Genomic DNA, 15367 nt, shown 5'->3' with positions numbered 1-15367 from the left:
AGGTACCGGCACAGTCCAGGGTCACAGTACACAGAGGTACCGGCACAGTTCAGGGTCACAGTACACAGAGATACCGGCACAGTCCAGAGTCACAGTACACAGAGGCACCGACACAGTCCAGGGTCACAGTACACAGAGGTACCGGCACAGTCCAGAGTCACAGTACACAGAGGTACCGACACAGTCCAGGGTCACAGTACACAGAGGTACCGGCACAGTCCAGGGTCACAGTACACAGAGGTACCGGCACAGTCCAGGGTCACAGTACACAGAGGTACCGGCACAGTCCAGGGTCACAGTACATAGAGGTACCGGCACAGTCCAGAGTCACAGTACACAGAGGTACCGACACAGTCCAGGGTCACAGTACACAGAGGTACCGGCACAGTCCAGGGTCACAGTACACAGAGGTACCGGCACAGTCCAGAGTCACAGTACACAGAGGCACCGACACAGTCCAGGGTCACAGTACACAGAGGTACCGGCACAGTCCAGGGTCACAGTACACAGAGGTAACGACACAGTCCAGAGTCACAGTACACAGAGGTACCGGCACAGTCCAGAGTCACAGTACACAGAGGTACCGGCACAGTCCAGAGTCACCGGCACAGTCCAGAGTCACAGTACACAGAGGTACCGGCACAGTCCAGGGTCACAGTACACAGAGGTACCGACACAGTCCAGGGTCACAGTACACAGAGGTACCGGCACAGTCCAGAGTCACAGTACACAGAGGTACCGGCACAGTCCAGGGTCACAGTATACAGAGGAACCGACACAGTCCAGGGTCACAGTACACAGAGGTACCGGCACAGTCCAGGGTCACAGTACACAGAGGTACCGGCACAGTCCAGGGTCACAGTACACAGAGGTACCGGCACAGTCCAGAGTCACAGTACACAGAGGTACCGGCACAGTCCAGAGTCACAGTACACAGAGGTACCGGCACAGTCTAGGGTCACAGAACACAGAGGTTCCCGGCACAGTCCAGGGTCACAGTACACAGAGGTACCGGCACAGTCCAGGGTCACAGTACACAGAGGTACCGGCACAGTCCAGGGTCACAGTACACAGATGTACCGGCACAGTCCAGGGTCACAGTACACAGAGGTACCGGCACAGTCCAGGGTCACAGTACACAGAGGTACCGGCACAGTCCAGGGTCACAGTACACAGAGGTACCGGCCCAGTCCAGGGTCACAGTACACAGAGGTACCAGCCCAGTCCAGGGTCACAGTACACAGAGGTACCGGCACAGTCCAGAGTCACCGGCACAGTCCAGAGTCACAGTACACAGAGGTACCGGCACAGTCCAGGGTCACAGTACACAGAGGTACCGACACAGTCCAGGGTCACAGTACACAGAGGTACCGGCACAGTCCAGAGTCACAGTACACAGAGGTACCGGCACAGTCCAGGGTCACAGTATACAGAGGAACCGACACAGTCCAGGGTCACAGTACACAGAGGTACCGGCACAGTCCAGAGTCACAGTACACAGAGGTACCGGCACAGTCCAGAGTCACAGTACACAGAGGAACCGACACAGTCCAGGGTCACAGTACACAGAGGTACCGGCACAGTCCAGAGTCACAGTACACAGAGGTAGCGGCACAGTCCAGGGTCACAGTACACAGAGGTAACCCAATGTATGAAGAAACCAGTATAATGGTGATATAACATTATATAATAGCATTAATAAATACTCACATTGTTTATCACGTTTTGATAGACAGCCGTGTATTGTGGAGATGTTGGGTCTGAATTGAATTCTACATCGGGAATTGTCACCTCACCATAGAAAGCGTCACCTACAACCAAATCAAATTAGATATTCAACTTTTATGTTCTGTAGAAGAAAATCATTTGTACATCTCTGATTTGGGGATTGTTTATTCCCCCGGTTCAGATTTGCACAATTATGGGAAGGTGAGAAGGAGGAATGAATGCACAATGTAGGGGAGTGAGGACCCCACAATGTGGATATACAGGGACCCCATAATGTAGAGGTATGAGGACCCCACAATGTAGAGGTATGAGGACCCCACAATGTAGGGGAGTGAGGACCCCACAATGTGGATATACAGGGACCCCATAATGTAGAGGTATGAGGACCCCACAATGTAGAGGTATGAGGACCCCACAATGTAGAGGTATGAGGACCCCACAATGTAGAGGTATGAGGACCCCACAATGTAGAGGTATGAGGACCCCACAATGTAGAGGTATGAGGACCCCACAATGTAGGGGAGTGAGGACCCCACAATGTGGATATACAGGGACCCCATAATGTAGAGGTATGAGGACCCCACAATGTAGAGGTATGAGGACCCCACAATGTAGAGGTATGAGGACCCCACAATGTAGAGGTATGAGGACCCCACAATGTAGGGGAGTGAGGACCCCGCAATGTAGAGGTATGAGGACCCCGCAATGTAGATATACAGGGGCCCCACAATGTAGAGGTATGAGGACCCCACAATGTAGAGGTGTGAGGACCCCGCAATGTAGAGGTATGAGGACCCCGCAATGTAGATATACAGGGGCCCCACAATGTAGAGGTATGAGGACCCCACAATGTAGAGGTATGAGGACCCCACAATGTAGAGGTATGAGGACCCAACAATGTAGAGGTATGAGGACCCCACAATGTAGATGTACAGGGGCCCCACAATGTAGAGGTATGAGGACCCCACAATGCAGAGGTGTGAGGACCCCGCAATGTAGAGGTACAGGGGCCCCACAATGTAGAGGTGTTAGGTTACCCACCATATCTATAGATCTTTGTGGCCACATACTGTGACTGTCCAAATAATAACTTCCATTCTGAAGATTTCGGAAATAACACGTAACATGAGACAACGAGTACAATCTGGTCATGTGTGTGGTTTAGATTTAGCCTGTTTTTAATCCTTCTTTAAAGCAAAATTCCACCCAAAGATGGAACGTCCGCTTTAAGTGTTTTTACAGGCACCCAGCAGAGCCAGAAGGAAGATCACCCTCCCCTTCCCTCCCTGCAATCTTCTGGGACATGGGAGGGGCAAGAGAGGAGGGGGAGAGGGAGAGGAGGGGAGAGTAGCTGGAGAGGAGCGGGAGAGGAGTGTGAGAGAGGAGCGAGAGAGGAGCGAGAGAGGAGCGAGAGAGGAGCAGGAGAGGAGCGGGAGAGGAGCGGGAGAGGAGCGAGAGAGGAGGGGGAGAGGAGGGGGAGAGGAGGGGGAGAGGAGGGGAGAGGAGCGGGAGAGGAGCGAGAGAGAAGGGGGAGAGGAGGGGAGAGTAGCTGGAGAGGAGCGGGAGAGGAGCGAGAGAGAAGGGGAGAGTAGCTGGAGAGGAGCGGGAGAGGAGTGGGAGAGGAGCGAGAGAGGAGGGGGAGAGGAGGGGGAGAGGAGCGGGAGAGGAGGGGGAGAGGAGCGGGAGAGGAGGGGGAGAGGAGGGGGAGAGGAGGAGAGGAGTGGGAGAGGAGCGAGAGAGGAGGGGGAGAGGAGCGGGAGAGGAGCGAGAGAGGAGGGGGAGAGGAGCAGGTCAGGAGCGAGAGAGGAGCGAGAGAGGAGGGGGAGAGGAGCGGGAGAGGAGCGGGAGAGGAGCGTGAGAGAAGGGGGAGAGGAGCGGCAGAGGAGAGGAGCGAGAGAGGAGGGGGAGAGGAGGGCAGAGGAGCAGGTCAGGAGCGAGAGAGGAGTGGAAGAGGAGTGGGAGAGAAGGGGGAGAGGAGCGGGAGAGGAGGGGCAGAGGAGCGAGAGAGGAGCGGGAGAGGAGGGGAGAGTAGCTGGAGAGGAGCGGGAGAGGAGTGGGAGAGGAGCGAGAGAGGAGGGGGAGAGGAGGGGGAGAGGAGCGAGAGAGGAGGGGGAGAGGAGGGGGAGAGGAGCGGGAGAGGAGCGGGAGAGGAGCGGGAGAGGAGGGGGAGAGGAGGGGGAGAGGAAGGGGACAGGAGTGGGAGGTGAGGGGGAGAGGAGTGGGAGAGGAGGGGGAGAGGAGTGGGAGAGGAGGGGGAGAGAAGTGAGGGAGGGGAGGGGGAGGGGAGTGGGAGAGGAGTGAGGGAGGGGAGGGGGAGGTGAGTGGGCGAGGAGTGGGAGAGGAGGGGGAGAGGGGGGTGAAGGGGCGGGGCTTCTTGCATTGCTGAACGGTGGGACAGGTGAGTGTCTATTGATTAAAAGTCACCGGATACACTTCTTGTAGCTGCTGACTTTTAAATGAGTGGAGCTCCACTTTAAGTCAGTTGCCCCTCCATCTTGTCGGGGAATGTGAGAAATCTGATGTTTGATCGTCTTACAATCTTACCTGGACGGCACGACAAAGTCGAATTGATAAAAGCAAATCCCAGCGGACAGCGGCAGACGTAGTCATTGTAGAGCTGAATACACTGAACGTTTCCACAGGGGTTAGATGAGCATGACCGGAGATCTGTGTACAGATAACATGGACCCGATTAATACAACGTAACAATCCCAGGAACATTTAGGTAGATTCAGGTAGAGTTAGGCCGGCTTATCAGTAGATATCAGTAGATAAGCCGACCTAACTCAGAATCTACGCGTATGCTCAAACAGAGATACACTTAAACAAAGCTAAGATACGACGGCTTGCGCCGTCCTATCTTAGATTGCAATATTTCGGATGGCCGCTAGGTGGCGCTTCCATTGCGGTCGGCGTAGAATATGTAAATGAGTTTTTACGCCGATTCACGAACGTACGCCCGGCCGACGCATTACTTTTACGCCGTTTACGTTAGGCATTATCAGGCCTAAAGTTATTCCATCTATTAGATGTTAAAGTATGGCCGCCGTTCCCGCCGCGAGATTCAAAATTTTTATGTCGTTTGCGTAAGTCGTCCGCGAATAGCGATTTACGTCGTTTACGTACGCGTCGAAATCAATAGGCCCGTGCGGCGTACTTAGCCGCAATGCACACTGGGAAATGTAGGCGCCCGGCGCATGCGCAGTAACAAAAAAAACGTAAAAAACGTGAGGTCAAGCCCCATTAACGTAAAACACGCCCCCCTCAAACACATTTGAATTAGGCGCCCTTACGCCCGCTGCATTTACGCTAAGTAAGGAGGCAAGTACTTTGAGAATACAGTACTTGCCTCTCTTACTTAAGGCGGCGTAGTGTAAACACGCTAGGCTACGCCGCCTTAGATTTGCGCGCCCCTACCTGAATCTACCTAAAAGTGTAATTTCTCCAGTGTTGTCACATGAAAAGATACAAATGTACTCGACATCACATCATCTTTTATATTTTATCACACAGTCGGCTAATATGTTGTGTTTTTTTTTTTTTGTGTGCTTTTTCCTCAAACAATTACATTTGAAAAACCGCTGCGCAAAGACCGCGTGACAAAAAACAAAATTGCAACATCCACCATTTTATTCTCTAGGGCCTCTGCATAAAAACTATACAATGTTCAGGGGTTCTAAGTCATTTTCTAGAAAAAAAAAACTGTAGATTTTTACATTCATGTGAGAAGTGTCGGAATTGGCCCCCCGGGGGGCTGAAGTGGTTAAAAGATACAGAGAGGGTCCTAGAAACTCTCCGTGGTGCAGCATTATAATAGTGCCGGTTGTTACATTTTATATTAGTGAGGCAAATAAACAACGATTCACAATGGAAGTTCCTGTTCGGCGCGTTATGTGTGCCAAATGTCGCAGTTTACACGCCATAAAATCGGGAGGATGGGCCAGATCCACAAAAACCTGACGTAACTTAAAAAATCCAATTTAAGTTACACTGCCTTAAAGTTTCTACCTAAGTGCCTGATCCACAAAGCACTTATCTAGAAATTTCAGGCTGTGTAACTAAAATTCCGCCGGCGCAAGGCGTTCCTATTCAAATGGGGCGAGTCCCATTTAAATGAGGCGCGCTCCCGCGCCGGCCGTACTGCGCATGCGCGAAGTTACGTTACGCCGAGTTTTGAGGATCGCGACGGCTTAAAGTTGCGTCGGGGAAAAAAAAATGACAGCGGCATGCATTCCTGAGGGAGAACTCCATGCCAATTTTCAAAGAAAAAACCGGCATGGGTTCCCCCCCCAGGAGCATACCAGGCCCTTAGGTCTGGCATGGGTTGTAAGGAGACCCCCCCACGCCGAAAAATTTACGTAGGGGGTCCCCCTACAATCCATACCAGACCCGTATCCAAAGCACGCTACCCGGCCGGTCAGGAATGGGAGTGGGGACGAGCGAGCGCCCCCCCCCCCCTCCTGAGCCGTGCCAGGCCGCGTGCCCTCAACATGGGGGGGTTGGGTGCTCTGGGGCAGGGGGGCGCACTGCGGGCCCCCCCACCCCAGAGCACCCTGTCCCCATGTTGATGAGGACAGGACCTCTTCCCGACAACCCTTGCCATTGGTTGTCGGGGTCTGCGGGCGGAGGCTTATCGGAATCTGGGAGTCCCCTTTAATAAGGGGGCCCCCAGATACCGGCCCCCCACCCTAAGTGAATGGATATGGGGTACATCGTACCCCTATCCATTCACCTGGAGGCAAAAAGTAAAAGTTAATAAACACACAACACAAGGCTTTTTAAAATATTTTATTATTCTGCTCCGGACGCCCCCCCTGTCTTCGTTATTAGCTCTATTACCAGGGGGGGCTTCTTCTTCCGCTCTCCGGGGGTCTTCTTCCACTCTCCGGGGGGGGGGTTTCTTCTTCCGCTCTCCGGGGGGGGCTTCTCCGGACTCCGGGGGGCTTCTTCCATCTTCTCCCCTCTTCCGCTCTTGACTCGGCGAACCCCGGTTCTTATCCAGCTGTCCGGTGCCATCTTCTTCAGCGCTGGCTGCCTGGTATGTTTGTGTGTTAGCTCGATTTCAAACAGGCAGCCAGCGCGGTCTTCTGTGGCGTCAGGGTCTTCTGGTCTTCTGTTCTTCCGATGTTGCCTCGTCGCCTGTTGTCGCTGTAATGATGGAAGCGCGCCTTGCATCACATTTATATAGGCATCACCGTCCCATCATGCTCCGGTAGGTACCCACGTGGTGGGTGCACGTGGGTAGGCACCCACCACGTGGGTACCTACCGGAGCATGATGGGACGGTGATGCCTATATAAATGGGATGCAAGGCGCGCTTCCATCATTACAGCGACAACAGGCGACGAGGCAACATCGGAAGAGAGAAGAACAGAAGACCCTGACGCCACAGAAGACCGCGCTGGCTGCCTGTTTGAAATCGAGCTAACACACAAACATAGCAGGCAGCCAGCGCTGAAGAAGAAGGCACCGGAGAGCTGCAGAAGAACCGGGGTTCGCCGAGTCAAGAGCGGAAGAGGGGAGAAGATGGAAGAAGCCCCCCGGAGTCCGGAGAAGCCCCCCCGGAGTCCGGAGAAGCCCCCCCGGAGAGTGGAAGACCCCCGGAGAGCGGAAGAAGAAGCCCCCCCTGGTAAAAGAGCTAATAACGAAGACAGGGGGGGCGTCCGGAGCAGAATAATAAAATATTTTAAAAAGCCTTGTGTTGTGTGTTTATTAACTTTTACTTTTTGCCTCCAGGTGAATGGATAGGGGTACGATGTACCCCATATCCATTCACTTAGGGTGGGGGGCCGGTATCTGGGGGCCCCCTTATTAAAGGGGACTCCCAGATTCCGATAAGCCTCCGCCCGCAGACCCCGACAACCAATGGCAAGGGTTGTCGGGAAGAGGTCCTGTCCTCATCAACATGGGGACAGGGTGCTCTGGGGTGGGGGGGCCCGCAGTGCGCCCCCCTGCCCCAGAGCACCCAACCCCCCCATGTTGAGGGCATGCGGCCTGGCACGGCTCAGGAGGGGGGGGGGGGCGCTCGCTCGTCCCCACTCCCATTCCTGGCCGGCCGGGTAGCGTGCTTTGGATACGGGTCTGGTATGGATTGTAGGGGGACCCCTACGTCGATTTTTCGGCATGGGGGGGGTCCCCTTACAACCCATACCAGACCTAAGGGCCTGGTATGCTCCTGGGGGGGAACCCATGCCGGTTTTGTTTTTACAAATTGACGTGGAGTTCTCCCTCGGGAAAGCATACCAAATGCCGTCGCTGGAATGGGCTTTTACAAGGTGTGACTAACTTTACACTTTGTAGAACGAGCCCTAATTTTACACTTGCAAAATAACACTTACGGCGCAAAAAGGAAGCTAGAAAGCTTTGTGGATCGCCTTAAGTGCTAATTTGCATACTAGAAATGGCATTTCGACTCGAAATGCCCCCAGCGGCGGATGCGGTACTGCATCCTAAGATTCGGCAGTGTAATTCAATTACACATGCCTGATCTTCTGCCTAACTTTGGAAAAAGCCTTTTGAGGATCGTTTCCAAAGTTACACACAGACTGAACAGCAGTTAAGTCGGAGTATCTCTTTTGAGGATAACCCCCCTGATTCTGTGGACGCACAGAAAAAGCTCATTGGTGTTCCTAACAGCAGGTGGCGCCAAAGTCCTTATAAACGCCAATCACTGCAACATAATAAATAACTTTATATTTTCTACTTATTTTTTGCAACAATTTTGACCCAATAATTTCCCTGTTTCTCTCTTTGCACAATTACAAGTTTATCAGGTCCACCGTCTTTAACCACTTCAGCTCTGGAAGATTTAACCCCCCCCCCCTTCATGACCAGCCCATTTTTTGCAATACGGCACTGCTTTATTTTAACTGACAATTGCGCGGTCGTGCGACGCTGTACCCAAATAAAATTGGCGTCCTTTTTTTCCCTCACAAATAGAGATTTCTTTTGGTGGTATTTGATCACCTCTGCGGTTTTTATTTTTTTGCGCTATAAACAAAAAAAGATCAATAATTTTGAATAAAAAAACTATGAGCTAGATTCAGGTAGCGTTTACGTCGGCGTATCTATTGATACGACGCGTAAGTTAGAAGATGTGCCGTCGTATCTATGCATGCTATTCACGGAGCTAGATACGCCTGAATTCCTGCTTCCTCCGACCGACGTAAGTGTTAGTACGCCGTCGTATCTAGGGTCCATATTTACGCTGGCCGCTAGGGGCGCTTCCGTAGATTTACGCGTAGAATATGTAAATGACCTAGATACGGCGATTCACAAACGTACTTGCGCCCAGTACGCTGTTTGCGTAAGGCTTAAGTCCGGTGTAACGTTACCCCTGCTATATGAGGCGCAGCCAATGTTAAGGTATGGACGTCGGAACAGCCGTCAAATTTTACGTCGTTTACGTAAGTGGTACGTGAATGGGGCTGGGCGTAGGTTACGTTCACGTCGAAAGCATTGAGCCGACGTATCTTAGGGAGTATATGCGACGTGACTCTGAGCATGCGCGTGCATGCGCCGTACGAACGGCCATTCATTTACATGGGGTCACGGCTAATTTACATGGAGCACGCCCCCTACCTGCCTATTTTGAATTAGGCGGGCTTACGCCGGCCTATTTACACTACGCCGGCGCAACGTACGGCGCCAGATCTTCGTGAATACTGGTCTGGGCGCCATATTTTACGTCGGCGTAGCGCATATGAGATGCGCTACGCCGGCCAAAATATACGCCGAGCTACGTGAATCTAGCTCATTATTTTTTACTTTCTACTATAAGACACATCCAATAAAAAAAAAATGGAAAAAATAGAATTTCTTCATAAATTTGGGCCAATATGTATTTTTTTTTTTTTTTTTTTTCAAATCATATTTTTATTTCTTTTATATACAAACAACAGAAGCACCAAATACAACATATACAACCCAAGCCCGCATTGAGAAATTATGTATAGATATAGATTATTTTTTTTACTAAAAATTATAGATAATTTTTTTAATTACTAAAAATTAATTATATATATATATAATTAATTTTTAGTAATTAAAAAAAAAAACTTATATATAAAAATCTCTGACATCATCAATATATACATGACATCATCCACATATCTTTTGACACCATCCATATATCTCTGACACCATCTATATATATATATATATATATATATAACATCATCGATATATCTATGACATCCTAAATAAATGAAGAAGAAACTCAAATCCCAACCCCCTCACTCCTGGCCCCCATGATCTCCCCCCCTCTCCCTTCACTGCTCGCACATTTATCCTCTCTCGTCATACCTCCAAAATATCAAACCACCTTCTCCATATTTTTTCAAATTTCCCTAAACAACCTCTATGTAAGAAGGTATACTTTTCCTTAATTAACGTTTCCCTTCCTTGTATTTTCCATTCTGCTTCAGTGTTTGTTTTTTGTGCAATGAGCTTATGGGCCTGGAATAGACTTCTATTTATTGAAACAATACGTATTCTGCTACATATTTTTGGTAAAAAAATCCCAATAAGTGTATATTGATTGGTATATTGATTGGTATATTGATTGGTATATTGATTGGTTTGTGCAAAAGTTATCACGTCTACAAGCTATGGGATATTTTTATTATTTTTTTTACTAGTAATGGTGGCAATTTTTAGCGGGACTGCAACATTGCAGCGGACAAATCGGACACAAAGTGACACTTTTTGGGGACCAGTTACTCTAATACAGTGATTAGTGCTTGGAAAAACAATATGCCCTGTACTAATGACCCTGGCAGGGAAGGGGGTTAACATCAGGGGCGATCAAAGGGTTAAATGTGCTCCTAGGGAGTGATTTATAAATGTGGCAGGGGTTGATCCAGACGGAGGTCAGGGGAACGGGGCAATTGCCACCCCCATCGCTCAGCTGGCCAATCGGCATAGCCGGGGGGGAGCAGAGAGTTGAGATCATCTCTCACCACCCTGTATCCCTGCAGTAATTTCCTCCCTCGCTGTGCAGGCAGCGTGGGTGTGGCAGTAGACGTGGCAAGTGACAATACGCAAATTGTGGCAGGTGACGTTGCAAGTGACAATCCGCAACATATGGCAGGTGACGTGGCAAGTGACAGTCTGCGGCAGTGGCAAGTGACACACTCGGGGGTCCCAATGATTCTGCATTATGGGGAGTTGAACCATTTCATATTATATTACAATGTAATAATAGAAATAATGCGCTTCAATCATCCGCCGGGATGATTAAAGCGCCAACATCATTCATTCCCCCGATAAATTGCCCCAGAAAAAAACGTATTTTTTGTCAGTGCCCCTCTCGAGACAAGACTCTGGATCCGCCCCTGAACTGTGGGGGAGGTGCTTTAACTGGGGGAAGGTAGAGATCCGTGTTCCTGCTTAGCAGAAACACAGGATCTCCATCTCCCCAGGGCCGATCCTAGGCAGGGTGCACAGGGTGCTCCGCACCCAGGCGCCGCAGAGGTGGGGGCGCCGAAGCTCCAAAGTGCTCCCCTCCCTCCTTCTTGTCTGTTTTCAGAGCTGCTGCCGATCATCCCGTACACTCCCAGAAATGCTCTCCGAGTGCAAACCTCCAAGCAACCAAAGATGACACATATGCCCCGCCCCCTATGCCCCGCCCCCTGTAATGTGCTTCTGCTCCCAGAGCGCCCAAGCTACAAGGATTTATTGGACAAGTACTGATCTATGGGGACACCTGATGTGGGGGGCTCTGATGGGGACACCTGATGTGGGGTGGCTCTGATGGGGACACCTGCTGGGGGGGGCTCTGATGGGGGACACCTGATGGGGGGGGCTCTGATAGGGGACACCTGCTGTGGGGGGCTCTGATGGGGACACCTGCTGGGGGGGGGCTCTGATGGGGGACACCTGATGGGGGGGGCTCTGATAGGGGACACCTGCTGTGGGGGGCTCTGATGGGGGACACCTGCTGTGGGGGGCTCTGATGGGGGACACCTGCTGTGGGGGGCTCTGATGGGGGACACCTGCTGGGGGGGGCTCTGATGGGGGACACCTGCTGGGGGGGGCTCTGATGGGGGACACCTTCTGGGGGGACTCTGATGGGGGACACTAATGAAGACTTCTTAGGGGAGCATCTCTGTGTTGGAGTCGTAGCCATAGAAACATGTGTAAAGGGGAGGGGTTAGTAAGATGACCACGCCCATGTGTGGGCACCAGAAATATTTCTGCATCCAGGCGCCTCTGACCCTAGGATCGGCCCTGCATCTCCCCCTCTCACAGAACAGCGGTCTGCCTTGTTTACAAGTCCCCAGACCGAGTCCACGAAGTCCTTTACAGGTACGTGATTTTGCACAGGGGGGCCGCCCTGCCGCAGTATATCTGCATGGGGTGGTCCATAACAGGATAAAAGATACAAAGGGCCCAATAAACTATCAGCGGTGCACCGTTATAATAACGCAGGTTGTTACATTTATACTAATATGCCAAATAAAAATAACGAATCGCAATGCGAGTGCCTGCGGAATGCGGAGCGTCCATCAGAAATAAGAAAATCTCTCTTTGCCACATTTTCATGTAACTGAAAAGATTTCATATATTTTGGACGCACCAGAATAAGCGCATTCTTGTGGCCAGCAGTAGGTGGCGCCGGACTCATAAATATAAACTATAATCACTGCAACATTGTAGATCATTTGTTACAATTTGTTTTGTTTTTTTGTGACACTTTCACACATCATTTCTCATTCTGCGTCACCAATAGGTAATCGTTTCAGATTAATTGATACAAATTAATTTTGATAAAACACCAGGAAAAGCAAAACTACAAAATGTCACCTCTGATTGGTTTTCCAAAACTCCGCCATCAACAAACGTTATACAGAAGAGAAAACCCGGCTCTTAAAGTGGACCTGTCATTGAATCTCACGCTCCGGAGTCGATAGTGGCAGCATTATGCCTCGTACACACGGTAAAAAGTCAGCCGGGAAAACCGAGGGAAAATCCAAAAACCCGCTCGGTAGCTTTTTTCCCTCCTACACATGGGCGGGTTTCCCGGCAGGAAAACCGTCATGAGAGCATTGGTCGGGAAACCCCGGCCGTGTGTATGTTCCACCTCAGGTTTTCCCCACAGGTAAACTGCAGTTTTAAAAAACGCCAGGAAAACCGGCGGGAAAAAAAGAAAACATGTTCTCATTTTTCCCGCCGGTTTTCCTGTCGGAAAAACTGTGATGGAGAATACACACAGACGGTTTTCCCGGGTCAAAAGCTGTCATAGTAGTTTTCCTAATGGGAAAACCAGTCGTGTGTACTCGGCATTAGAACGGTACGTTTGGCCAACACAATTGCTGCTCTATCTGTTCTTTCTGCGCCCTCCGATGCAACATTTCTGAAGCTCAGTGAGTCCTGTGCCACCTCTGAAGCTCAGTGAGTCCTGTGCCACCTCTGAAGCTCAGTAAGTCCTGGGCCACCTCTAAAGCTCAGTGAGTCCTGGGCCACCTCTAAAGCTCAGTGAGTATGGGCCACCTCTAAAGCTCAGTGAGTCTGGGCCACCTCTAAAGCTCAGTGAGTCTGGGCCACCTCTAAAGCTCAGTGAGTCCTGGGCCACCTCTGGAGCTCAATAAGTCCTGAGTCACCTCTGGAGCTCAATAAGTCCTGGGTCACCTCTGGAGTTTAGTGAGTCCTGGGCCACCTCTGTAGCTCAGTGAGTCCTGGGCCACCTCTGAAGCTCAGTGAGTCCTGGGCCACCTCTGAAGCTCAGTGAGTCCTGGGCCACCTCTGAAGCTCAGTGAGTCCTGGGCCACCTCTGAAGCTCAGTAAGTCCTGGGCCACCTCTGAAGCTCAGTGAGTCTGTGCCACCTCTGAAGCTCAGTGAGTCCTGGGCCACCTCTGGAGTTTAGTGAGTCCTGGGCCACCTCTGAAGCTCAGTGAGTCCTGGGCCACCTCTGGAGCTCAATAAGTCCTGAGTCACCTCTGGAGCTCAATAAGTCCTGGGTCACCTCTGGAACTCAGCAAGTCCTGGGCCACCTCTGGAGCTCAATAAGTCCTGGGTCACCTCTGGAGCTCAATAAGTCCTGGGTCACCTCTGGAGTTTAGTGAGTCCTGGGCCACCTCTGGAGTTTAGTGAGTCCAGGGCCACCTCTGGAGTTTAGTGAGTCCTGGGCCACCTCTGGAGCTCAATAAGTCCTGGGTCACCTCTGGAGCTCAATAGGTCCTGGGTCACCTCTGGAGCTCAGTAACTCCTGGGCCACCTCTGGAGCTCAATGAGTCCTGGGTCACCTCTGGAGCTCAATGAGTCCTGGGTCACCTCTGGAGCTTAGTAAGTCCTGGGCCACCTCTGGAGCTCAATGAGTCCTGGGTCACCTCTGGACCTCAATGAGTACCAGGTCACCTCTGGACCTCATGGAGTACCAGGTCACCTCTGGACCTCATGGAGTACCAGGTCACCTCTGGACCTCATGGAGTACCAGGTCACCTCTGGACCTCATGGAGTACCAGGTCACCTCTGGACCTCATGGAGTACCAGGTCACCTCTGGACCTCATGGAGTACCAGGTCACCTCTGGACCTCATGGAGTACAAGGTCACCTCTGGAGCTGAGTGAATCCTAAATCAACTCTGGAGTTTAGCGAGTCTCTGGCCAGTTCTGAAGCTCTGTGAACCATGGGCTACCTTTTGGAGCTCAGTGTGTTATAAGTCACCCCTGGAGCTGAGTCCCTTGTGAGTTTTGGAGCTCACTTAGTCATGGGTCACCCCTTTAGCTCAGTGAGTCCAGGGCCACCTCTGGAGCTCAGTGAGTCCTGGGCCACCTCTGGAGCTCAACGAGTCCTAGTCACCTATGGAGCTCAGCAAGTCCTTGACTACCTCTGGAGTTTAGTGAGTCTTGGGCCACCTCTGGAGCTCAGAAAGTCCTTGATTACCTCTGGAGTTTAGTGAGTCCTGGGCCACCTCTGGAGCTCAGCAAGTCCTTGACTACCTCTGGAGTTTAGTGAGTCCTGGGCCACCTATGGGGCTCTGTGAGTCCTGGCTCACTTCTGGGGTTTAGTGAGCCCTGGGTCACCTCTGAAGCTCAATGAGTCCTGGGCCACTTCTGGAGTTTAGTGAGTCCTGGGCCACCTCTGGAGTTTAGTGAGTCCAGGGCCACCTCTGGAGTTTAGTGAGTCCAGGGCCACCTCTGGAGCTCAATGAGTCCTAGCTCACCCCTGGGACTGAGTGAGTCCTGGGCCACCTCAATAAGTTCTACTTGGTAAAGAGAAATAAACACAACTCTAGTATTTTATACTCACTGGCTGTTGTCACTGCCACCTGTGTGATGTCTTGGCTCGGTGCGGTAACATTTGGGTTGCTTGTGGTTCCTGTATCATTCGAGCTGCTTGTATCCTGAGTGCTGAAGCTGATGGTGTCCTCTCCTGTTGTGTTTCCACTGACACCTGGCAGTGTGGTCACATTGTTGTTTGTATCGCTTGTTGGGGCGGATACAGCGGAGGTGGTAATAGTTGATGGGGCAGATACAGCGGAGGTGGTAATAGTTGATGGGGCGGATACAGTGGAGGTGGTATTTGCGTCAGACGTAGCCGTCCCCGTGGTTTCTGTAGCACCAGGTGCAGAAGAATTGGAGTTGTCTGTAGTAACATTACCACTAATGGTGGATTGCGGCACAGTGGTGGTGGCTG

General features: G+C 51.4%; 1 protein-coding gene across 2 annotated transcripts in view; it reads right to left on the bottom strand.

The window, feature by feature from the left end:
* MUC13 (mucin 13, cell surface associated) overlaps positions 1 to 15367 on the bottom strand; it is a 38291-nt gene that overhangs the window by 20080 nt on the left and 2844 nt on the right. The window contains exons 2-5 of one of the 2 annotated variants that reach the window (XM_040358331.1): positions 15242 to 15364; positions 14981 to 15208; positions 4273 to 4395; positions 1711 to 1811 (exon numbers count right to left, since the gene is read on the bottom strand). In XM_040358331.1, the coding sequence (XP_040214265.1) occupies positions 1711 to 1811; positions 4273 to 4395; positions 14981 to 15208; positions 15242 to 15364 (575 nt within the window). Of the gene's footprint in view, positions 1 to 1710; positions 1812 to 4272; positions 4396 to 14980; positions 15365 to 15367 lie in introns of both variants that reach the window. The other variant, XM_040358330.1, reaches the window with a different exon arrangement.

The sequence above is a fragment of the Rana temporaria genome, chromosome 6 (genome assembly GCF_905171775.1).
Source record: "Rana temporaria chromosome 6, aRanTem1.1, whole genome shotgun sequence".
Classification (NCBI taxonomy): Eukaryota; Metazoa; Chordata; class Amphibia; order Anura; family Ranidae; genus Rana; species Rana temporaria.
This window is presented reverse-complemented; position numbering and strand designations above follow the sequence as displayed.